This window comes from Python bivittatus, unplaced genomic scaffold (assembly GCF_059951505.1).
Source record: "Python bivittatus isolate LINGU-HERP-01145 unplaced genomic scaffold, Pbiv_v1 ctg000220_np1212, whole genome shotgun sequence".
NCBI lineage: Eukaryota > Metazoa > Chordata > Lepidosauria > Squamata > Pythonidae > Python > Python bivittatus.
Genome location: NW_028277048.1, coordinates 34,329,379 through 34,356,103, shown reverse-complemented (window position 1 = coordinate 34,356,103; position 26,725 = coordinate 34,329,379). Strand labels below are relative to the sequence as shown.

Here is a 26,725-nt window from a genome sequence, read left to right as displayed (position 1 = left end):
ACACTGGAGTTAAAACAACAACAAACCAAACAGGTTCACTGGCAAAACAGTGAAAGGCTGGGCTGTTTTTGTTTTTTGCTTAAATACAAGTTCACATCTCTCTTTTAAAGAACATTAACTATAATAAATCTACTGGAAATCCTTGATGAGCTATGATAAGCAACCAAAAAAAAAAAAAAAAAAATCAGAGACCCCAGTATACAAACAGAACTGTGGCAATAGTAAAAAGCAGAGCTCATATAAAGAAATGAGCCCACTCCATGCTCTAGTTACCCTCCAATTTTCCATCTGATGATCTGTATTAAAAACACTTAAAATGTGTATGTTTAAATACGAGTTTTCATGCTGTTTTAAAAAAATACTCTAACACAGAAATACAATTCAATTAATGGACAAACAGAAGCAAAAATTACTTGGATTAGAAACCTACTGACTCATCCATCCCTGATGTTAATTCATGAAACTTCAAATAACCCTAGTATTAGAAGGGGAAATCTCTCTCTCTCTCTCTTTCAATTGAGTACCTTCAGTGATTTCAGAATTGCGACTGGGTGTTCTGCATTCAGATGAATGTGTATGGGCAAACAACTAGGAGGGCCAGTGGCAAGCTCAGACATGGAACCCTACGGGCACCGGCTCCACCACTGACATCCCTATTGACTATGTAAAGGTTGAAGGCAGAGTTGGCCACATACAGAAATATGGGGATGGCGCTACCATATGTGTCCCCTCATGTTAATTCAACGTGAGTGCGTGAGTGAAACTTATCTTATACCTGAATTCAGCAAGATAAACTCACCATTAGCTCAGGGTATGTAGGTCTTTCTGTGGAATTCTTCTTTAAGCTTTGAAAGAAAAAGAAAGGCATATACTTATTTTATTTTCCACATAAGCAACAGTCAAATAGCCAAACGCAACAAAAGCTACAGAGAGGTCTCTGTAAAGCAGGATGGATAGAGATTATGCTCAAAACCAAACTAATTTGTCATCAACAATATAAATAAATTCAATTAATGGAATCAAGGTTGTTTTGTAATGTTCTTGAAAAATATTTTGGATCTCATCTTTGTGGAACTAAAGACCAAACATCTTTGGGTTACTTTGTACACTTGGATGCATCAAGCACCACACTTTACAACAGTGAAAAAATGGAGCCAATTGCTAAACTAATATCATCTGTTGGTTTTATCATGGTTTCAATCCTGAATTTTATCTCTATTTTTCTGTTATCAGTCATTCTGGGATTCAAAAGAGGGCAATATATTTAAATGTGTCAATGAAATAACTGACTGCAGCAATCCCATATGAGGAACAAACATCGTTTGTGACATTCTCCATTTTGCATCTGAATATGGTTATATTTCACTGAGACCAGAAAATCCTCAAATGAAGTCTGGGGATGAAAAGGCCTCACAGTTTTTAACATACCAACACTGTGCTATAAACATTTTTAAAAAGCAATCATACTATTTTGCACAAGTTCAACAGCACAATAAACCTGAGTTCTGATGCATACCCCCTCTGACCATAATTGTGAAGCATCAAAAGCATATATGCCGTCACCACATCTCACAGGTGCAGGAGCCAGGCAGAATTATATGACTGAAATTAAATTCCACCCGTAGAACCTAATTTATTTCTGGCTGAAGTACAAGGAAATGGAATAAATGTAGCTCCTTTAAGGAGAAATGGTCTATACCTTTGAGTTTACAAATTCAAGAATAAGATTCATATAATCTCATATAGAAAAAGCTAAAGATAACTTTAAAAGGATCCAGTGATGTACATCATATCTATATAAATTAAATATGATTTACCATACTCATTTGGCTTTGTGTTGGAGACATCAAACTTTAAAAGAAGATCTTTTGCTCCCCAGGTAACATTATATAAGCTACTCACAAATTCTAATTTTGTTTACTGCATGAGGGGAAAGGGGGGGGGGACTTTTTAAAAGCTCCGTCTGACTTCATAGTGGCAACTGTCTGAACCTTCTGAAAATTACATTGATTAAAAAAAAGGGATTCAATGCTGCTTACAAAACTGGCATTTCACTAGAGGTCAATATAATCCACAGCATAGCAAAACTTATAAAAAAATGGTTGCTATTCCTTTTTTTTTTTTAATGGATGCTTTCATGATAATATCATCCTTATGTTTTTATGCTATAAATAATATAATGTGGAAATTTCTAATAAAGCTTGGCTTCTGCTTTATGTACTTAGCGAATGTTTTATTGTGTAGTTTTACGAGTCTTCATGTTTGACCAAAAATAGCTTTAAAAAGTAAAAGAGAAATTATGCCAGTTATTTGGTACTTTAACAAACAAATGTCAAACATTTTTAAAAAACCAAAAATGCTATTCATTCATCTATGTGTGAACAAATAATGCTGAAAAAAAAATCTGGTTTGTCTAAATTTTTCAATATGGTAACCAGAATCTCATTTTCCTGAATTTATTGGCTAAATTTTTTGGAATTGGATTTTTTTTTTTTTACATTGCAAAAATGTAATTCAGAAAATAAGGGCATCCTTATAGTTTGTCATACGTTCTGGCTTTAAATGCATACCCTACTTTACTGGATACCTTCCACTGCATGACTCTTCATAATTCAAATATGATACATTTATATGGTATAAGACTTTAACTACAGAAGTGAATTAGCCCCCTCCCCTCAGCCAATAATAGTTATGATGGGGGGGGAACAGTTTTGCTAAATCAAAAGGGAAGTTCAATAAAGAATGAAGCTGAAGGAGGAGGAACCAGCTATTCTGAGGCTAGAAAGAAATGCTATGTTAACATAGATCAGGTGCTTCCCAAGGCCATCAGAATAGCCACATATCCATTGATTGAGAAAAAAAACATGGAAAAAGCCTAGAATTTAAACCCTATAGCAGACATATATTAAGGCTTTGACTTCTGTGTACTGCAGTGTATGGCTTCAATCTGTCCTGCAGTAACAAGACTATTATCTTGCCAAATTGTACCTCTGAGCCTTCTTGGAATAAGCCAAATCCTGAATAAGGGGTTAAGTGTCTGAAGAACCAACATTAACAGCTGTGACAAATTCTAGCTAAAGACAACAACAAATCAAGTGCTACTGATACCTGCTAATATTTGTGAAGGTGAAAGAAAATGAGCAATTTTGGTATTTTGCTATCCTCCGTGTGTTTTACACTGTATCAGCCAAGCCAGTATAAACGGTGTCAAGAATTGAGAAACTGGTACAGTATAAGCACCAGATTGCTTTACATTTTATAAAAAACGAACAGAGCAGTTTCTGGTAAAACATCTATAGATATGAATTACTTTATCATTACTGATAACAGATGCAAGATTTCTGAGGTGTCCTACTTACTCCAATAGAGACAATATTCCCAAACTTTAAGAATGAAAACAAGAGCTATTCTATGCAAACCCAAAACCTAGAATAGATTCAGGGAATTTCAATTTGCAGCAGGATGGATTGTTGTAATTAACTTGGCCTCAGTTCACAATTCTTTATTAAGCTCCGCCTCTAATACAGACCTTGAAAGCGGCATTATATGCTCAAAAGTGATTTTGGATGCTTGTTGTTGTAAAACTCATTGGAACTAACTACTGACGGTTCTGCCTTCAAATTAGAGTAATCCTTGCAACTAGATTACTGTTGCTTGTCCAATCCATTTTGAGAGAGAATCATTAATCATTGGCTTAAGAACTACAGTTGCTTTTAAAGAAAAGATCAGTGCATTAATATCTTATACATCCCAACAGCCAGCTTCACCAAATTCAGGAAAGGGCCTCATTATTTCTTGCCCCCAACTTCTCCCTCTCTATATGAAGCCTTCAACCTATCTGCTTGTAACATCATCACAATATCCATACTTTTTAAACACATTTTAAAGAATAATTTAAAAGAATACTTGCACCAATATGTATGAATATTGACATTCATATGCTTCATTACTTAACATCAACATAGCTTTCAAATTTAATTCCGGGGAGAATGGGGAGGGAGAGAAAAAAGAAAAGGTTACAATGAACTGTATACATCGCTCAAAGGCCCACGCACTAATGTCAAGCAAATTTTACTTCCTTCATCCCCTAATAATGTTCTTTTTTGCAGATTTCATCCCATTCTGATTTTAAAAGCAATTATAACTATTTATCCATGTTTCCCCATTAATAAAGTGTTAAAATAGATCTCTATTTTTATGATACATATTCAAGTTGGGAAGGACTAACCCTTACACAGAAAGAAAACAGTATTATTGTTGGGGTTGAAGATCTGACATGGTAAGTAGTTATTGCACTGTCCTAATTTTAAGAAAAGGTTATTCATGAAATCAAGGGGTAGATCCTTGCAATGTCACTTGACCTGGCACATTACTAGAGTATGTTTTGATTTTGGAACTGCAGATGACTGAGGCCATAGACATCCAGCAATACTAAATGGAAAGCTCATTTAGTCTCTTCTTTTCCCAGCATGTCTTTCAGAAATGATGCAGATAATGTGGGGCACCTTTTACTTGAGTTCCTAGAGGATGAATTCCAGTTCCCATCATAGTAATAAAATCAATGAGGTTCAAATTAAGACCCTTTGACTTACCTACTATACACATGATGTATCTTCCATTATTACCAGGGAGCAATGTGGCATCACTTATTCAGTCATGCAGCTTCTCCTATCATCGATATCCATGGCTGAGATGTGGCCCATATCTCTGCTGCAGAAACTTAGGCAAGTATGTTACCTGACCTGCCCCCACCCCCATGAGCTGGAATCCTAATTACACAAGGTTCCAACTTCCAGGGCAGGTTATATAAACAGATCAGCTTTTAACAGGTATTTGTACCCAGCAATAAGGATATCAGGGTAAAGGACAAGAGAAGCCATCAGAACCTGAGCTCCCCAGTAAGTTTATAATTACACTTTCTATGTAACAATTACACTTTCATGTGTATAATGGGTAAAAAGAAGTTAAGACTGCAGACTATGCTTCAGATGGAAAGCAAAGACAAACCTTATGACTTACGTTCTACGAAAGATCTAATGGATCTCTCTTTGAAAATTACAGTTCCAGAGATGCCTTCCAGGAACAGGTACAAACCTGATACATCCTTGTCTTCAAATATCTTACTATGCACTAAGCTGAGAATTTCATTACTGACTCTAAAATATCACGTAAGATTGCCTTCCATGTTTGTTTAACTTACTGACTAAACATGGAACTTGTTATTATTGATGCTTGCGAGAATCCTCCTTTCTGAAAATAGCTTTACAATGGCTGGCTGGGAACACTTGACTGTAATGGGACTGTGAGATGAATAGGTAAAAGACTGTTTATTTCAGTCGCTTTCCACAGAAAATAGCTTTGAAGACAGGATGTAATAGCCACTCTCTTCCTGGCAGGGTATTTATGGGGATGCTTGGAGCAACTTGAAAAAGATCCTGACACATACACGTGCTTTCACGGAGGGGAAGGAGGCATAAAGCGTCATATCATGAGAAAGCGAAGTGTGATCATCAGCTCCAGCAAACACACCCTCTGCTGGGATTTACCAGGCCCGGAAGAAGTGAAGGATGCTTACTGAATGGGTACTTCCTGATACCCTCTCGCTGAATCATCACAGAGCTCAGGTGTACGGAAGCCCTTCTGCTGTGTAATAACAAAGGCCAATGATTCACACATGCACAGGCTGTCTTGGCTATCAAAACTGACAGCAGAGACTGTGCATGGACAAAATGGATTATTTTTAAAACTTGTACTGTTATCTTATCCAGGTTCACCCTGAAAACACTTTAAAGTATATCAATGCCTGTTGGTTTGTTGCTTTCCAAAGACCTTTCATGCTATATGTTATGACAATGTTTTTGTAGGATTTAATATCTTTATGTTTATAGAATTGATGTGTTTATTTATTGAACTATGATTAACAAACGTTATCAAGTAACTAAATTAACATAAATCCAAGATACATAGAGGAAAAAAATACAGAAAATACAAAAAAAAAATTGTACTAAAAAGTAAATAAAGAGACAAGTGCTGTATGCATATAAATTTACCATATATATAAAGTATTACCATATTATGATCTATTGCCATTGAGGTAAATCATAAAATCCTTTCAAATTTAATAGAATTGTGGTTGCTGCCTCTGATGTCTCATTATTTTAACTTTCTGTGATTTTTTTTTTTAGTGTAGCATTTGAAGATACCTTGTTAATCCACATCTCAATTGTTACATTATCTACAGTTTTCCAATTTGGGCAATTATTATTTTAGCTGCTAAAATTAAATAGATAATAAGTTCCTTAATTTTAAGCTTGAGATTTGGACCTGTAAATAAATATAGTAAGCTTAACTTGAGGAGCATTCAATTATTTGTTTAGTAATGGTACTCATGTCCCAAAAAAATTTATACCAAAAGGGTATAGCTCTACTGCATGACCACCACAAATGAAAGAATGACCCCTTTTTTTGACAACCTTTCCAAGATTTGGAAGGATAATTTTGATATCTTTGTGGCAATCTGACTGGAGTCAAGTGCCAGCGATGTATAATCTTCCACTGCAATTCTTGCATTGAAGCTGAGGTGAATCCACCCAGTTTCCATAATTCCTCCCAATTTGTCTTCTCTACATTAGATCCATGTTTACGAATTGTTTATAGAAAATTTTGCACACAGAGTTTGTAGGAGAAGAGAAGTGGCAATCAAGAGGCAAGAGGAAATGTAGAAGCCCACTAACAATGCAGGCAATCTGGGGAATATATAATGTATGTGGGCAAAAAATTACTTTATTTCACTTATTTAAAAGATGTACATCGTCACCTATCTTACATAAAATAACCTTGAGTGGCTCACAGCAACAATAAAACTCTAAAAGAAAATAAGAATACTAATATGAAAACTATATCCCATGGCACCCCAAAGACAACACTCCCCCATACATTTGCTGGGGTCCAGTCTCACCCTAGCCCAGTGCTTGGGGGGAAAGCCAGCTCTTCACTGCTTTATGGAAGGCTAAAGGAATGGCAGTCTGCCAGATCTCAGAGGGGCGGGTGTCCAACAGGGCAGGGGCAGTTATGGAGAAGGTGTGCCTCCTAGGTCCCTCCAGATGACAAGAAGGGACCTGCCTAATGAATGTTAAATAGAATGGAGGTTTCACAAATGCCCTGTACTGTTGACTTTCAATAATAGTGGCAACATCTCCTCTTTAACAAGGATTTAGCTTCAAATTTCTATGCTTTAGTTCTTTTTCTACTCAGATTACAGAACCAAATTCAAGAGGGGAAGAATCAGAAATGGATTTGCACAATGCACAATGTTCACCTCTTCCTCCTGGTGATGGTGAAGTTGAAGAAACTGTGTATCATGCCTAAACTATGCAAGCTGCTGTTGCATACAAGTCTGATTCAAAGTGAATTTTAAAACCTTCAGGAGAATTCTTTCTATTGGCACCTCACTATCTTCAATCACCATTTCCCAATCTGAACCCCTCAGATATTTTGTCCTAAAACTCATATCAGTTTCCACAAGCATAGCCAATAATCAGGGATGATGGGAGGGATAATATAGAGGAAGTCCGCTGGACACAAAGGCTTATGGAAATGATTCTTGTCTTACTTTTGCTCTTACTTTTACATCATTTACTCAATAAGCTTTTCTTGGTAAATCTCCCTATATCAGATGTTGAAGAACATATAAATAACTAGGCAACAGTACTTGCCTTTTTAATTGTACTGCTAATTACCACAAAGTATTGTTCCAATGGCTCCTGTAACCTATTACTGTCAAACGTGCCAAGATTCAACCTGGCTTTCATCCTTATGTGCCACCAGACCCTTTGGAAGGGGAGAGAAAATTGGATCTTTCTCCTGTTATCAAACCATGGCTGATGCTGCCCCAACCTCATTCAGTGTTTGGCACTGGATAATACAAACATTATTGATTTTAATCTCTTTTTAGGAACCCTAACCTTAACCCTAATCCCAACACTCATTCTAGTTCAAGCCAGATGAGCTTTGCTGGTATCTTTATTTGAGAAGTTATTTAGGGTAGAAAAAGGGCTGAATATACCTAAATCAGTTATCTATAACCTGGCACCTTTCAGATATATCGGGACTCCAACTCTCAGAATTCCCAGCTACTGTGCTGGATGGGAATTTTGGGAGTTACAGGTTTAAAACATTTGGAGAGTGCTAGGTCGGAGAAGGTGAACTTAATAAATGGACCCCAATCCTTCTTTTTAATCTGCACTGCTACAGCATCACAGAGAGCTTTGTAAGACCACAAGATAAGCCAGTGGTTGGCAACACATTGTTAGTGGGCTTCAGGGGAAATGCCACCTCCCTGATAGCGTCTGTGGGAGCCTTTTTTATTATTAAAAGGCTGTAATTTTGTAATCTCACAAGACTTTGATGTTCCTGTCTCAAATCTCATGAGATTTCAAATGATAACGGCAACATTTTGTGAGATCTAGTGATCTCCCTAGATGTTTTATCTTGGTGCTCATACCACAGTTCTGCAGCAATCTCACAGACTTTCAATAGGCCCCAGAATACAGGCTGGAAACAACTGGTCTAAACAAAGATAAACAAAGAAAAAAGAAATACAGCAAAACGAAGTTGGATACATTATTGCTTTTCATAGTGGGAGACAGAAATTTGGGCAACCACCATCCATATTACTAACTACTTTGAACTGACTTGAGATATATTATAAAAAAACTACCCATCAAGCTTTTATTTTTCCATTCTCAGGGAGAGAGCAGCACTGCAGTTCCAGATGAGTGCTCCCAAATAGATACAAATGCCTCCAAAGCAACACTAGGAATATTGCCAAGTACTGTTTGACAAAAGAAAAAAGCATAATTCCATTTAATGTCACTCTTCTGGGCAAACTTCAGAAATGAAAGAACTACACTGCTTTCTCCACAATGATTTTGAATTCCTTGGTCCCATCTCCCACCACAATTATATCTCCAAAGGTATCTTGCCCACCCAAAAAATGGCTTAGAATTCTGACAGACCATCTTAGTTCCTCCATAATCTTCTGGGAGGTCAATGTCACATTTCCTGAAAGCCACTGTAAACAGTCCTTTAGGAAAAGTTCACTGAGACACACATGTTTTAGCTCAGGAAGAAGGCAGTGTAACTACAGCCAGTTTGCGTAAAGGACAATCTTACATACGTATCTTGCCCATTTCCTTTGAGGGCTTCTGCCTGTTTTCAAAACAATGGGATTACTTGTATAGAAAGCTTCAGGGTAATTCTTTAATAGCCATGGATGAATGTCCACTAAAAAAACCCACTTCCAAAAAACAGAAAAAACAAAAAACACCCAGACTGGAATAATTTTCTTCCTTACCTTTCTTTTTTTAGAATTATTTGTATTTATTTACACACAAATTCCTTAAGCAACCAGAACTCACCGAATCTTGCAAAGACTGGGTACAATATGTAATCTGATTTGTAAGCAAAGCATTTTTATCTATCACCTTCCAAGATCAATAGGATAACATCATTAAGACCCACCATCATTCCAATCTTATTGTGGCCACCTCATTATTTAGAGATTTCACCAAGTACTGTCATTCTAGGCACAGCACATTGTCCAGGCTCAGAGGACATATATTTAAAAAATACAAAAGAGTTTTATGAGAATAAAAGTCTCTGCAGAAAAAAATTACAACAAATCCAACAGCTCTACACAGAAAATAAGCACAGACATAACAGTATTAACAAATCGGTATAAAACTCTAGGGAGGAATGTGTTAATCAGAGATTAATTTCAGAAGAAGCCCAAGTTAGATAGGCCAGCTCATCATTTTACCACAACAGATTTGATCTTACTTTCTCTTTTGCCAATGCTTTGCCCTCTCAATGGGAAATTAGAAAATGTAACTAGTTTTGGCATAAGAAACCAACTTCTATTTCCTTCTATCCATCTGTGTCTTCTACTTCCCTTTGCTGTTCTTTTTCCTGTTGTTTTAACCTCGCCATCACTCCATCTTAACTTTTGTAGACCGTTCTCTGTTTTTTGTGTTCCTCACCTCCAACTATCTCCAATTAAGTTGGTTTCTTGCCTTGTAGTATTTCCTTTTTCCTAAATTCTGGTCCATTGAGCTTAAAACTCAGCAGTCACTAGGTATAAGCACTGAACATGGGTCACAGAGATTGGCATTAATGTGTTTCGCCTAGTTACATCTTTCCCTTTAATTCCAGGCTGATCCACCCTGAACTCTCTCTTAACTACTGATTCTTGCTGGGGACAACTTTATCCTTGGCAAACAAGGTAATTAATAGAAGATTTTGTATGATACTCAAGCTTAAGGATACTGGAACCTGCTATGCTAAAAACAGTTTTGAAACACTGAGAAGTTTGAGATTTTACATCCCACAGCATTTATGTTTTTTCCTTTGCTTATTTTCTTTGGCAATGTTTATTACAGGATTAGAAGTAATTCAGAACGAACACTCAGTATTCAATACTTTAATATTTTTTTATGAAATATGAATTTCTGCCCCATGCAAGCTTTGTTTTATAGACTGTGGTTTCCAGTTTTAAAAATTATATCAGAGCAAGTGTCAACATAGCAAATGATAAGCTCATTAGAAGTACCTGCTAGGTATACTTCAGATGAACATATAGTTTAATAAAAATAGTAAGGGAAGGAGAGATGGAGAGCATGGAACTCTTTCCAACATCTTTACTAACAGCAGCCATGGGAGGTGTCTGTATTTTCTTCAGTGTAATGAAGTAATTTGCTGTTTCTTTGTATGTGTCTTTGAGGGCAGGTGTATATGTGTTGTTCCTGAGTTTTTGCTCTTTCCTTGGATTGGGTCTGAGCAAAGGACAGGCTGCAAATACTATACTGTGTCACCTTGAAAGCAGGGATAGAAATAAGGAGTCAGCAGGATTCCAAAATGCTGCACAACTGTATTGAGATTTTTTTCTTCACAGCCCCCTGGCAAGTCCAGCCATTTTCAAATAAAATCTTTCTTTTGTTGGCTTCCCCTTGCAATTTGGGTCGCACTCTGTTCTGTTTTCAGAGAGTTATCCTGCTGATGGACAGAGAGAGCCCTTAGCATAATTGATTTCCAACCCTGGGTTGGAAAGAATAAAAAGAGTAAGACATGTTTGTGGAAAGAGCTGCTATAAGGTATAACAAGGATTCTATGATGATACAGCTGCCGCTGGGCATCTGGAAGAAAGCAAAGCCCTTCCCTTCTCCTTCATAGCCCTGGTCCTGGGAGAAATTCAGCCTAGTGGGATGGCCAGGTGTGCAGTATTGTGAGTTAGACTCCGGTACTTCTGGAGATCTGAGCAGAACTGCAAAAACTATTAGCCCACCCACCTTTCTGCTTTGTTTTTAAAAGAGAAAAGCATGAGGACCCGAGACAGATATGTGGGTGCCTAATTGTTCTTATTCAAAAATAATGTTCAACCCATCACATAATGTAAAGCCAGTGCTTTACAAAAAACATGTTAAGAAATCTGATCCCAGCCCTAAGAACATTATAATTTACAACTCAAGACATGGTAAAGGACAGAGAAAAAGGAAGGGGACCCAAAAGAAACTTCAGCTTGGTTATTAGGACTAGTTATATTCAATAAATGTTAGTTTCAGAAGCAGAGACCATTACTGTTATGCCTGGAAACATTTTAATTCACACTTCATTTTTTAAAAGATAAGCGTTGCAGGACTGAAAAACAAGAATGCATGTAGCTGAGATTCAAATTATGCATTTACTACCCTCCTGAACAGCTATTGGAGCCCTATTCCAATATTTGTATTGAGAAGCTGACCGGGTAGTAGGTAGAGAGCAATTCATAAGCAACTGGGTGTTTTTTCCTTGCCAATTTCCCTTTCATGAGGAATAACTCATTTTAGATACAGCCTAGGCATCTTTCCACTTGGGATTCCAGTGCATTTTGGAAGCGACTGCCTGATTTTAAACTGCACTTGTCTCTGGTCTGTAATATGGGAGCAAATTCAAAGGTTAATGCAGCAATAGCTGACTTCTCCACAATTCAAGGAGAATGTTCTTACCACTGTGAGGTAAAATCAACAAATTCAGCTGAGAACTTGTCTGCAGGGAGCTGTGGTGACGGTTCTTCCACTACCTGTTTGAGCTGCTGGAACGGCGTCCCCCAGGAGTCATATGGAAACCGCAGGATTGCTAATTCAATCTAGGTACAAAAGGAAGACAGACAGACAGACATCAAGACAACTTCCGGTGATTCTTCCCTCCCCCCCTCTGATTGCTACCCCAAAGAAAAATACCGAAAATGCTACCAGAAAAACTCAGAAACTCAATCCAATGTTGTTGTATGCTGCCACCTGCAGGCCAGTAACCAAAAGTACAACCGATTTCATTTTTATGATCCTCTTCTGCAGGAGGCTGTGCTTCTCCCCCTCCCTCTTCCATTTTTCCTTGGAAACACTGGGCCGATTTGGTGCCTCTGAGGCACAGCCTGTGCAAGTCTCTGGAGACAGCATGTCTCTGGGAATATTTCAAAGCTGCAGCTTTGAAACATGTGAGGCTAGTTCTTCTGGTTTGTGCCACGTACCCACAGCTTCTCAGGAAGACGCAGGGTGCCAGGGGAGAGCGTACTTTTCTCCCCTTGCCTGGCCTACAAGGGCTGTTGCATCAAAAGGGGACTAATAATTCCCAAGAGAATTATTCTGACTTGCCAGCAGAAACCTTAACATTCATCCTGAATGCATATTTCCCTCCTGCAGGCATGATGCCAGCGGAACAAGCTTTGTGACAGATGGTTGCTATAGGGGATTTCTTTCTGTTTGCAGACACACAACACACGTACGTTGCTACCTAGTTTTTCAACGTTCGTCACAACCAGTGCAGGGCTATGGCTGAGGACAACAGCTGGACCTGCTGAGGTTTTTCCATTTCTGAAGAAGGTATAAAAAGCCTACTCCAAATTTAAATTGATAAACCCTTTGCCAACCAAATGAACCAACTTGTGACTAGTTTATAAATTAGGCTGCCACTGTTATGGCTAAAGTAGTCCTCTGTAAATTCTGACTCTGAAAGGGTTTGCTTTTTCCTGACTAGGCTTCACTGAAAATTATGCCACTGCTTACTCCTTCACCCCTATTTCATGACTGTGATGCAAAAGAAAACCTGACTTTTGCAGAGAAAATCAAATCCTTTTGCAAAAAGAGAGCAGGAGAGAGAAAGAGGAAAGACCTCTTGAAATCAATTAAAATGCACAAATCAGGCAGCAGTGTTTTAGGGTTCAACCTGCCCAAGACTTAAAAAAAAAAAAAAAACCCAAAGCAAAGCAAAATAAAAACAAGCCAAGCATCGCCTTTATATAGGCAGTTGAATTCAAACTGTTCTGGGAAGAAGGGAAATCTCAGAAGCTAACCAGGCACTCTTTAATCAGCAGATTAATAAAGCCAGCCAAATCTTCCTAAAAGGCTGCTTGCTTACCTCCACTGACCTTCTTTGGAAGTGTGTTAAAAACTGGGGATTGACGTGTGACCATAAAGGAATTTAGAGCTGACCTTGGGGAAAGCACGTTAAAGGAGAAATGAAGGAGTGAGCCATTAGGAAGGAGCTTGGACAAGAGATTATTCAGTCCAGGAATAGAAGGAAGTATGAGAAGGAAACTCAAAATAACCCCACCTTGATTTTGTTTGGTATAAAACGGGACCGAAAGAAACAGGTTTTCAAGAATCTATAGTACCATACAACAATAAAGTAGCATCCCCTATTGTGTCTGTTTCTTCTCAAAGAGCTGACATCAGTCTTGAAAACTTCGTCACGTTTCTCTCTGTCCCATCTTATTCTCAAAAAAAAAAATCAAGGCAGGGTTATTTTGAGTTTCTCACTCACCCTTTCCTCTTTCCCAGGACTGTGTAATCTCTTAAAAGCTCACTGTCCTTCCCCCCTTAAAGGCTCTCTGGTACCTTTCTCAAGGTCAGCTCTAAATTCCTTTACAGTGACTTGCCAGCAGAACACAACCAATTCACTCAAGAATCTTCAATGCAACTTCCCTCTTTGTGAACCCACACATTTTAAACTAGAAAGGCTATAGGCTTCATTATTTTAAATACAGTTAAACCCATTCCAGATTACCAAAAATTTTGAGTTGCAAAAGTCAGGTGGAACAGAATTAATAAATAGTAAAACTAATACCTGTATCATTCCTCAGTAACATATTCTTACCATTGTAATCCCCAGACTCCAAATATCAGATTTTACGCTGTATCCCTTTTGATTTAGTTCTGGGTTGATCCTTTCAGGCTTGAATGGGGAGTAGAAAAAAAGAGAAAAAATCAAATTGACATATAGTCAGCTTTAGGTTTTCACTTGGGGGATGGAAGAATGCTCTACCTCAGGTATGCATATGAGAAAACTAATATACACACGGCCCAAACTGTTATTAGATCAAGTTAAACTAGGCCTGGGTCTATACAATATGCTTAGAGTCAAAGGCAAGGTAACCAAGTTGTACTATAATCTAGTCAGCAACAGGACCGGGGAAGGTTAGTTTTACAACAGTCAGGTTAGTTATAAACAGCAGTTTGTATCCCTTTCTAATCAACAGAGTTGTAGCAATACCATAATCCAGTCAAAAATAGGGCACTTCTAAAGCCCTGCCTAATCAGTTTTCAAAAGGAAGTTGAAGATAAAGTGCAATTTTGCACTGCAGCCTAAGCTGCTTCTCTCCCATATTGTTCTGTCTGTTTCTTAAACCAACTACAGAAATTCCAGTCTGGACTGCAGTGAGTTGACATCATGGATGGGCTGGTGCTCAGCCTGGGCTGTGGCCACTACCAGAACTGATTGGTCATTCTTTGTTTCTTGCCCATCTCATCAATGCAAGAAAGGCATACCTGGCTGGCATCAGTGCCTGTCTTTTCCTTTTCGAGGCTGTTCCCTCCTCACTGGTCCCTGGGCCTTGCCTTTGCTCCCCCAGATGTCTGCACACATGGACACCTTCACCTCTTCCGTATTATCTTTGACATTAGCAAAGACATAATTTTTTTCTTTTTTCCCCTTATGGTACCATCATAGCTCTCATGCTACAATAATCAAAGCAATAGGGAGAAGGCTGTTCCTTCATTCCTATGTTCCTCTGGAGATCCACAGAAACCTTGCAGCAAGGAAGAATAGTTCAGCTTCACAGAAACAAAATAACAATGTACCTATGCAACTTAGAGCTGTTTTAAAAAATAAAGTGAAGGGAAGCTCTGCAGTGCTGTGAGCTGGGGTTGGGAAAGCAAGGGGAGCATGCTTCACCCAGCCTAGGCAGAAACTGAAAGGTTGCCCACTGGGAGATGTAAGGTTGAATGGAGCATGAGCTTCTGGGGTTCAGGATAACTCATTGAGTTACAGGCCACTGTTGAGTCAACTGCAAAATGGCTAAAGAAAAAACAAACCACCAGCACCTGCCAACCAACAAAGAAGACAGCAGTTCAGCAGCCCAGAACACAATGGCTGCCTAAGGCAACGATCAGATGCTAGAAGGTAGTGGGCATGCCAGCCACTGTAGCCATGGGGCTGCTTCTGAAATGGAACAAAGCATGGAGACCATCTTCTCTGTATGGCCTAAGTTAGCTGAAGTTAAAAAAAAAGAAAAGCCAGCAGTTTTGTATTGCAGTTGGAAGGTGCATTTGTAATTGGCTGGGAGTGGGAGGAAGGTGTCATCTGTTCCTGTACTTGGGAAGTGGTGATTGGCCCATGTTGGCAATGGGCCAATGAGAAAGTGCAGTCCAAAGAGTGGCAGAATAAGGTTCCCATGATAGAACTCATTGATGGAGTCCTGGCAACCACAGAACATGCCTCCTTAGCACTGATTGGTCTAAAGGACTCAAGCCGTGCCCACTGATGTCTGACTGGCCAATGTAATAAAGCCTTATCAGATAGTTCTTGATGGAAGGGCACATTAGATACCAGGCATTTCCTGGAAGAAGTGGGTAAGATTCTGCATTCCCTCAACTCATGGTTTTTGGCCAGTTAATGTGACAATGTGCTGCCAGAACGACTGGTACAAAACAATGGCTGGTGTAGTGGTTGGCTGGGTAAAGTGTTATGTAAAGGTCTATTCACAGGCCGATAAAGATTCAGGAGACTGTTTGGTAAAGACAAATAGAAGGTCTTCTGTCACCTGCAAAGATATCTGCCTCTTCAGCACTTTATGGGAAGGTCATTAACAAAAAGTGAAGTAAGTCTCCACTCTAAGAAAGTTCAGGAGATAAAGAAATTCTGTATGAGTAATCAGTTCTTGAAATTCTTGTACCCCAATTAGTTTCAGTTCAATAAATCTCATTAATCAGGCTCTGTGAGAACCTTGCTTTTGGTTTGAGGATAGTGCCAACCTTGACAAAACATGTAGCACAACTCCCATCATATATGTTCTCCAGTTTGAGAGTATTCCAAGAAAAGGCAACCAAAAATGCTGTTTCCTTCCTCAATGGAATAGCATGCAGGCCTTTCAAAGCCAATATTCACATCTTGCTGGTATGAAGAAGCAGCAGCTTGCAAAGACTCTTCAAAAGGGAAGAAATCACAGATGGCAGCCAAAACACCAGCCTTAATATTCCAAAGCCCTGGAGGCCTGGTAAATTTCTCAGCAGAGCATCCTCCCTGACAGGTTTATGCATTTTGCTCAATTGTTATGGAGAAGATCCTTGTAGATTTGCATGTAATTTTGGTATGTTTATTATAGTATTAAGATGGCATGACCATCCATGCATGACCTATAGAAGGAAGCTGAGACAGTAACAGACAAATTCATGTCTGCTCAGTTCACAATTGACTCAGTGTATGCAAGCTGAAAGAGTTCCATCAAAGGCACAGGAATCTATAGGCAAATGTAAGGTAGTACAGTACTGTGCAAAAGTTTTAGGCAGGTGTGAAAAAATGCTGTAAAGTAAGAATGCTTTCAAAAATATATATTGTAATTGTTTATGTTTATCAATTTACAAAATGCAAAGTGAACAAACAGAAGAAAAGTGAGCAAACAGAAGAAAAACCCAAATCAAAATTTGATGTGACTACCCTTTGCCTTCAAAACAGCACCAATTCTTCTAGGGACACTTGCACACAGTTTTTGAAGGAACTCAGCAGGTAGGTTGTTCCAAACCTCTTGGAGAACTAACCACAGATCTCCTGTGGATGCAGGCTGCCTCAAATCCTTCTGTCTCTTCATGTAATCCCAGACAGACTCGATGATGTTGAGATCAGGGCTCTGTGGGGGCCAAACCATCACTTCCAGGACTCCTTGTTCTTCTTTATGCTGAAGATAGTTCTTAATGACATTGGCTGTACGTTTGGGGTCATTGTCCTGCTGAAGAATAAACTTGGGGCCAATCACACGCCTCCCTGATGATATGGCATGAAGGATAAGTATCTGCCTGCATTTCTCAGCACTGAGGACACCACTGATCCTGACCAAATCTCCAACTCCATTTGCAGAAATGCAGCCCCAAACTTGCAAGGAACCTCCACCATGCTTCACTGCTGCCTGCAGACACTCATTATTGTACCGGTCTCCAGCCCTTTGGCAAACAAACTGCCTCCTGCTACAGCCAAAGATTTCAAATTTTGACTCATCAGTCCAGAGCACCTGCTGCAATTTTTCTGCACCCCAGTTCCTATGTTTTCATGCATAGTTGAGTCTCTTAGCCTTGTTTCCACATCGGAGGTATGGCTTTTTGGCCACAATTCTTCCATGAAGACCACTTCTGGCCAGACTTCTCCAGTAGATGGGTGTACCTAGGTCCCACTGCTTTTCGCCAGCACTGTGCTGATGGCACTGTTGGACATCTTCCGATGTTGAAGTAAGCATGATGTGTCTTCCATCTGCTACATTAAGTTTCCTTGGCTGACCACTGCATCTACAGTCCTCAACGTTGCCCATTTCTTTGTGCTTCTTCAAAAGAGCTTGAACAGCACATCTTGAAACCCGAGTCTGCTTTGAAATGTTTGCCTGAGAGAGACCTTGCTGATGCAGTAGAACTACCTTGTGTCTTGTTGCTGTGCTCAGTCTTGCCATGGTGTACAACCTGTGACATGAAACTGTCTTCCATAAACTCACCTTAGTAGCAGAGTTTGGCTATTCCTCACCCAGTTTTAAGCCTCCTACACAGCTGTTTCTGTTTCAGTGAATGACTGTGTTTCAACCTACATATGAAATTGATGATCATTAGCACGTGCTTGGTATAACTGGTTAATCATACACCTGACTCTAATCCTACAAGATCCCTGACTTTGTGCAAGCGTACAAAGTGTGCGAGTGTAAGAATTGATGCTGGTTTGAAGCCAAAGGGTAGTCACACCAAATATTGATTTGATTTAGATTTCTCTTCTGTTCACTCACTTTGCATTTTGTAAATTGATAAACATAACAATTGCAATATATATTTTTGAAAGCATTCTTACTTTACAGCATTTTTTCACACCTGCCTAAAACTTTTGTACAGTACTGTATATATATTTCAACAAGAAATGAACTAGATGCTTATACAGTACTATAATTCTAGTAGTAAAAGTATCAGCATATGCATTTAATATTAAGATAATGGGAGGGAATTTAAGAACATAGAAGAAAATCAAGAAAATAAAAACTAGAAGAAGGCTTACAAAACAGTACTGAATTACTTTCATCTAAGCTCCAGCTTACTCAGATCAGATTGCTTCCCTATTTCCTCAGACAAGCTAATAGATTGTACAACTTCCTTGTTCCCAAGGAATATGAGATTCTCCAAGTTTGCTCTTAGGTCTCTAAAGTCTTCAAAAAATCAACATCCTTCGGACATATTTGTTCAACTTTGTCTGAAATATGTTTACTAAGAAGTTCAAGTGCGTTTATTTCCAATTAAATATGCTGTATCTCATTTTCATTTCAGAGTATCAGGTTTCAACAATTTTTGACTGACCTTAATTGCCATGGTAGAGGCTGTAATTACCAGTCCCCATGTGAACAGTTAATGCACAGGCCTAGCCACAAATATTCCCCCTTCAGGAAGGTTGAGAAAGTGCCACACCACTGCTCAAAGGCACCTATTGCACTGTAGTGCAACACAGTCCAACACTCCTCATCTGAGCAGTCTAACCTGATGACAAGGTTGGGCTGGGGGAATAAATGTTAAATGAACGTGCTCTTTGGGGTTGTAAAGGCACAAAGAACACGATGACATGATAGAACATAGTACTCGCTCTCCCTGTGTTCAGGTTTCTCCAAAGGGAAGGCCAACCCAGCTGCTTTACTGACTCTGAAAAGGAAAGGCCGGGGAATGTGTCAGCTTGTCTGTGCATAGTCAAAACTGTGATTCTGGTTTGAATAATACATTAAATTACTCTGCTTGCTTAAAGTGAATGTGCGTGCTGCCTCCTTGTTCTTACTGCAGCAGCGTTTGTAAGGTCAAGTGTACCATCTAAACCTAGAGTGATCACCATCTGCAGTTAGCACTTACTTGAATCGGAAACCAACAAAGAATCATATGGCTGGGTGTATGGCAGGAAAGCAGCACATCAGCCAGCCAGAATGGTTTAACATGTTTTGCAAACTCTGCGCCTATAATAATAATCCCCAGTCTTCTTCCTATTTTGGAGAGTGGGGAATAAACAGTTCCAAGTAATCCTTTCCCATGTCTCAATTTCAGTGCAGGTATGAAAACTGGTTAGATGGCATGGGACCCAAGGTGGTTGTTGGTGTCATGTTTGTCAAAGTATACACTTAAAGTTTGTTGTAAAAGAACTTGAGGTAATGATTGTTACATGTCTTAACATTACAAGCTGAGGAAAGTTGTATTCTGAACCAGGTAATTATGAACTTGGTCAACATCACTGGCTAGAAATGGGTGTTAGGAGGCAAGATTCTCTAAAATCATCTTGTGAGACTCTATTTCAGATCCTTCTGTTGACAGAATATGGTAGGTTCTGATCTGAGACACAATCATTTCAATCATGGCACTCTAGAGCAGAACAGCTACTTCACTGTTACTTCATTTCACAAGATGAGTACAATGGCATTCGAACAAGTTTTCACCAACTCGAATCTTTACACCTTTATTCTTCTACTGCTTTCTAATTTTTCTGATAGTTCTGCTGTTACTATGGTGTTTTCTTGCTATTCAGATGGAAGACAACCTTGACTATGTTAGAAAGGAAGAACATACATCTTTCAAAATTTAATAAAACAAAGCAAAGACCTGTCACTGTGTGCATAAAAAGTGAAGTGACAGTTTGCCCTGAAGGTTTCACAATTCAATGCACTTACTGCCATATAAGGTTTGCAGCCAGCATCCATTGTTTTAGCCACAGAATCAACGAGGTACCCACTAATTCCAAAGTCACACATTTTCACTTGTCCCTGTGTATTAATCAGTACATTGGAGGGCTTGACATCTGCAAAATAAATTACAGCGGAATGTCATTTCTTGTAAATACTTTTCTTTTTTCTTTTTTGTAGATTATGGTAAAAAGACAAGCAGGCAAACATTGGTTGTTACCAGCAGAGGGCACCCAAAGCAACATACCATTTATTTGCGGGCTCAAAATAAGAGGATCCAGAAAACACAAAAAAACCATATTTTTCCTTAGGCTATAGTCTAAGTGGCGTTTATTCCAACCAATAATTCTGCTATTAATTTATGTTGAGGAAAAACTAATGGAGGTCAAACAGAAAGGGAAATACTTCTAGCTATGTATTAACCATGATGAAAAGCCTAGAAATTAGCACTGAGAAGACATAATTTCTTTCCAAGTTCCTTCCCTCCATGGAGCAAAACTGAATAATGGTTAAACACTGACATTTAATTAATTAATTAATTAGATTGATATCTTGCCCTTCATTCAGGAGCTCAAGGTGTCATACATAACACTCACTTATACTTTTTCCCACAACAACCCTGTTAAGTAGGTTAGGCTGAGAGACTAGCCAAATTCAGCCAGGGAGTTTCAATGGCTGAGGATGGACTAGAACCTGGGTCTCCTCACTCATAATCCAACTTCTTAAACACTATAGTACAGTGGCCCTCTAATATGCACTAACAAATGGCACATGTCATGCTAAGCTACAGTACATGGTAATACAGGTAGTCCTCGCTTAGCAACCACAATTGGGACCGGCAACTCGGTCACTAAGTGCTGTGGTCGCTAAGTGGAAAATCACGTGAGTGCAACAGGCTTACGACCTCACTTCCCCTTTGGTCATTAAGGAAAGTGCCAGTCACTAAGCGAAACATCATGTGACTGCAATGTATGATTTTACTTCTGCCTTCTCTATTAACTCTGCTTGTCACAAGCCAGTTGTGAATGGCAATCACATGACCATGGGACACTGCGACGGTTGTAAATGTGAGGATTGGTCACAACGCTGGTTTTTACACCATCATAACTTTGAGCTAAACAAGGCAGTCGGTAAGTGAGGGCTACCTGTATGAACATCATGAACATGCTTGCAGCCTCCTCCCTCTATGTAGTAAATCTACAATACTGGTTTGCTTAACATTGTATATAACCACTGGTTCGAGATCATGACAATCATAAAGCTTAATCTACCCATTTTGGATTCACCATCTAGTACAGCATTCAGAAGGAGAAGATGGCAGGTGCCAGTTAAGCGTATTTCCTATAGTTTAGCACAATATAGGCAAAAAGTCCACCACATTATTGTGAAGCCTAGCCAGAGATTCACAGACAAACAGAACCCTTGATTAGCACTAAGGCAAGGGAGCATTTCACAGAGCTTTGAAACCAAATCTGGCTCTTGATTTGGTACCTATGCATTCATTAAGCTATGGCAATGAAATTATCTCCAGCTTGGATAGCGAGAGATAGACTTCATACTTGTCTATGAAATGCAGTGAGGCACGATTCCCAGTTACAATCTAGAGGACAACATGTAGCATTTTAATTGTATTACTGATTGCTCAAGGCACACGGACCAGTTTGTCCCCTAAGTCAGAAGAAACTTGGCCTGATTTTAGTTGCTCTCCTAGAGCCCAACCCCTGCTGCTCAGGAAGGTGCCCCTGAACCTCTGGTGAGTCCTTCTGGGATAAAGCACTGCAGACAAGCAAGGTAAAGAACCTTTATTCCAAATGATAAATACAAACCATTCACCTTAAAATAACAGTATGGCATTACACTGTCTGCCCAAAGGCTTTAGGTTAAAAAAAAATCTGGGAAAACAGGAAGCTACTATTATGCAAAAGCACTGCTGCCCAGTGCCGGAGGGCCGCAATGACATTCCCATAGGGAAGGGGGCTGGGTCAAAATGTTTGGCTAGGGCTTTTCTTTATTGTTCGCTTTGAACTCCAGGCAGCTAAATGAAAGATTTTGCTTCTTTAAAACAAACAAAAACCATGGCATTTCAGAGCTGAATGTTGATGGCATTGGAAAGCAAAGGAAAAAAAGGGGGGAGATGCAAATGGCTGTGTGTCCTGGGTTGCCCAGCTGTGTTTTAAAGTCACCTTAACGCAGATCTCTGAACGCAGTGCCCTGTCCCCTCTTTCAGAGCTGAGACTTTATGTGAGAGAATTCCACATAGCTCATACTTACCTCGGTGAATTACAGAGAGTTTACTATGTAGGTGTTCTAATGCTTTTACAATCTGAAACACACAACCAAGACACACAAGAATGAGCTGTAGCTGCTGAAGCAGAAATATTTATTATTGCACTCCTTTCTCCAGAGTCCAGGCCACAAGTTCACCCTCCTTTCAACACTTAACCTCAGGTAGAGACAGTCTAGGGTTGGGCATCTTGGTAATTAACAGGCAGGAGAATGCTGAGCCTGCAATATAATGGAGCCAGATGCAGCCAAGGTAATAAAACATGATTCATGATACTCATTGTTCTTCCAAACAGCCTTAGCAGCATGGTCAAACTAAAGGCTGATATAATCAGCCCTTTTTCCAAGGGCCAGAATCTACCCAACCTTTCTGCATCTTTATGGAGAAACATTTCTGACTGAATTCCAAGCCTCTTCCAATGGATCAAATATTTTTACTGTAAGGATCCGTGTGTTTATTTTTCACCTGCAGAAGAGAAAGAGCTGGGGAATGAGGGGAGTGTTGGTTACAAAGCATGGCTGATAGGTGAAAAGTTAAATTCCCCTCTCTCATGAGCAAGGTTGCAATAAAATATGCAGCCCCTATTGTCAGCTACCATTCAGTATAAACACAAAAAAATGTCAAAAGGTTAAACAGATTTTTGTTGTATCTAATTTGGTCCTGAGCTCACTCTTTCCTTTCATGAGAACAGTATCTTCCCTACCACCATTATCACAAATACTGCCACTACTTCCATTAACGTATTTCAGGAAATGTTTAAGGAATACAGCTGTATAATAATTCTGTGTATCTGCTTTTGATGCAGACCATTCTCAAGTGATTTTTTTTTTTTTTAATGAGGCAGATTGTGAACTGACTCAAAGCAGATCAGGCTGCACCCAAAACCTTTCTCCTGCCTCAAGGGTTTAAGAGGCTGCAGACTGCAGACAGACAGACTAGTAAAACCAAATAATTACATTTCCCTCCAAGCTGCTTAGAGATATGAGGAAAGGAGAGGAGGAAGTATAGCTCTGTGACTGACAGCTCTAGCCTCCAACCTAGAGTTTTCTTTTTCACTTTTGGCCATGGTGCTTTTGGAAAAGGTATAATAAGAACGTCAACTGGAGACAACTAAACAAAACATAAACACAATCCCTTTTTTTTTTTTGGCGGGGGTAGTTTTTTTAGGTTTGGGGTTTATTTTTTACTTTTACAAAACAAATAGGGATGCCTTCAAATTTCATGAAACTCTGCCCCAAAGTAAACAAATTATAGACAATCTTTTAAAAAATTCTCAGAGCGTCGAGGTATTTAATGCAGAAAACCCTGCACAGCTTATCTAACACCTGGCAGACAATTTTCTGTCTTGGATTTGAACTAAAGTGGGTCATGCTTGAAGCAGGCAGGCTAAGGCCTGAGCCAAATTTTATCTTCAATATCTAGCTTACTAATTAACAGAAGCAATCCCTTAAAAAGCAACATACTGGTGGTCCTCATTTAATGACCACTTGTTCAGTGACCGTTCAAACTTACGATGGCACTGAATGAGTGGTATTATGACTGGACCTCATACTTACAGCCAGTGCAGCATCCCCATGGTCATGTGATCACGGTTTGCTACCTTCCCTACCAGCTTCCCACAAGCAAAGTCAGTGGGGACGTCGGCAGGAAATCAGAAGTTGCAGTTATGTGAGAACCTTGCTTAATGACAGCAACCAGGACTACTGTTGCTAAGCAACATGGTTATCTGGTTTTTCAGCTTACAACCATGTCACTTAACGAAGGAATTTCCAGTCCCAATTACTGTTGGTAAGTGAGGACTACTTGCATTTTCTTTCTCTAGCTCCTTCTAAGATTCCGTTCCTTAACAAAAATGATCTGCAAAGCTGGGAAAGATGTTAAATCCCTTTTGGAAGAGGATTACAATTTTTTAAAAGCACAGCACTTACTGAGACAGCTATTTTTCCTAGGATATCCTCAGGAATCGTCAAGCCTCTGTCAATGACCTGCTTGTAGAATTTGTCCAGTGATGTGTCCATCAATTCCATACAAATCCAGACATCTCCCTACAGAAATGGGAGTGGGTGAAGGGGGAACACATAAGTGACTATGAGCTTTGACCAGTATCTGCCACCAAAACATAGATTCACCAAAGCATATATGCACTGCCTTCCAGAGTTTTCTTATTAATTTGCATTAGATTCATAATAAGGCCTCCTATGACACACTGAAGCCTTTAGGGTGACCTGCGGGTGCTGCAATTTCAGGACAAGACAGGATTTGGAGAAATACAGCTTGAATCTCTGCAACTTTAAACTTCCCATCTAAGTGGCAAGTTATGTCTGCCACTTTCTGAACAATTTATTTTAAGAAGCAACTTCAACACTGACCCTTTCTGGAACTCAGAAAACACCAAAAATGAAACTTCCTTAAGGAAGAGAACATGTTTGCTAAGCAAACCACCACAGCTCTCTGAAGGATTATTCTGGCCCATGTTAATTCCATCATGATTATGTAAAGATATTCCAATCTATACTGTATAAGAAAAGAGAAGCAAGAAATCAGTTTTTACAGTTATCCTTTCCTGCCAAAATAAACCCAAATCTAGAATACTGGTGTTAAAGGTTCCTTTCCTGTTGTGTAGAATATGAATTTTTTTGATGGACTGACTGATTGATTGAAGCAATGGGCAACAGAGGTGTGGAGAAGAGGCACCAGAAATTAGACACCAGTACAAAGAGAAAATAAATCATTTACAAGCTGCTTGTCAGATAGAAACTCTGTTTGATCAATGAAGTTAAACTAGAGGGAGGTCTACCTTTTAAACCACTGTTTAATTGATTGTTTCTAAAAAGGATGTAAGATACAGTACACTTCTGCCATTTTCAAGTACCGGCAGCCAAGCTTTTTTGTTAACATTTTGTAAGTAACCCCTCACCCTGCTATTTTAAAAGTCTAGCGTCAAAGTCTGGTAAACTAAGATGACCACATTTAATGGTGCCCAACTAATGTCTTGCAGAGATGCCAATAGCATAACTCTTCTTTAGTGCAATGATTCCCACACTGATAGTGCATAAAAAGGGACTACACATCCTTCTAATACCTCCTTTGCTGTTTTTCATTGTTTGATGAAAACACATACTATTCCAGCAACTTTTCATCTTCTAGGTCAAATGAATTTTTTGCTGTGATTGGGCTTACTATAGTAAACCCTCCTGTTCAGAACTTTCTGTCTGTGCCTGTTTTTGTATATACTGAAGATATTTTGTATCCACTGATTTGTCTACTGGAGTCTCACTTCAACAACTGATTGTGCACAATTTGCAAATGATTTAAATAAGTGCTTTGGACCTTATGTGAGCACAGCAGCTCTCTGCTAGTTCTTAAAGCAGCCCATCTTTTTTCACAAGAAGGTTCAAACCTCCTCTGAATAATCTTGAGTAATTACACACTGCAATATTTTAGTTGCTGTAAGACATACTAAATAGTAGGATGGGACACAATTTATTTGAGTAACTAAAATTCATGAATTATTTGATCCAATCAATTGTCGAATGAAGGGCAAAACTAGGAACCACTGTCAGTCACAACAAAAAATACTAGGCTACATCAGAAGAGATAATCTTTTTTTTTTTCCTCCATGAAGGACTATAGTTCTTCAAGAGTAATCTGTGGGAACCACACACTGGACAAGGCTGATACAAGAAGTAGGTGAGTGAAAAGCCAAAAATGAGTGAGACACTCATTGTTTGTCTGGACTCCTTTCTTTTCCTTTTGGATGTGACTCTTCTCTTTCTCAAGCAGCAATTATTGAGAAGGGATGGGAAGCCTGAACTGATCTCTTGCAGAAGTCTTTTGAAATTACCTGGAAACCTGCATATTACCCTAGGACTGTAGGTTGCCCACTCCCAGGCTAAATAAGCATGCAGCTAATCTAACATAGTTTTCTATATCCTAGATAAGGGGTGAGAAGGTCATAAGGCATACCTCTCGAAATAGTGCACCATAGAACGTGACAGTGAAGTGACAGTCTACTGTTCTCATAGAAATGTCCAAGTCCATCAATAACCTCTTCTGTTCCTGGCTATTCACTGTTGCTCGGATTCGCTGGAAAACAGAGCCGGTTTAAATGTTCACTCTTCTTATTCTCAATCATGGATGATTTATTAGCCAAGAACCTGGCAGTCACAAAAGCTAGAAAA

At 39.2% G+C, this 26,725-nt stretch overlaps 1 protein-coding gene across 2 annotated transcripts in view; it reads right to left on the bottom strand.

Annotated features, from left to right (window-relative positions):
* MAP2K6 (mitogen-activated protein kinase kinase 6) overlaps positions 1–26,725 on the bottom strand; it is a 120,062-nt gene that overhangs the window by 15,422 nt on the left and 77,915 nt on the right. For both annotated transcript variants that reach the window (XM_088138331.1, XM_088138330.1), the window contains exons 5-11: positions 26,511–26,630; positions 24,473–24,589; positions 22,532–22,583; positions 20,249–20,376; positions 14,188–14,265; positions 12,042–12,181; positions 800–845 (exon numbers count right to left, since the gene is read on the bottom strand). In XM_088138331.1, coding sequence (XP_087994457.1) covers positions 800–845; positions 12,042–12,181; positions 14,188–14,265; positions 20,249–20,376; positions 22,532–22,583; positions 24,473–24,589; positions 26,511–26,630 — 681 coding nt within the window. The remainder of the gene's footprint in view (positions 1–799; positions 846–12,041; positions 12,182–14,187; positions 14,266–20,248; positions 20,377–22,531; positions 22,584–24,472; positions 24,590–26,510; positions 26,631–26,725) is intronic.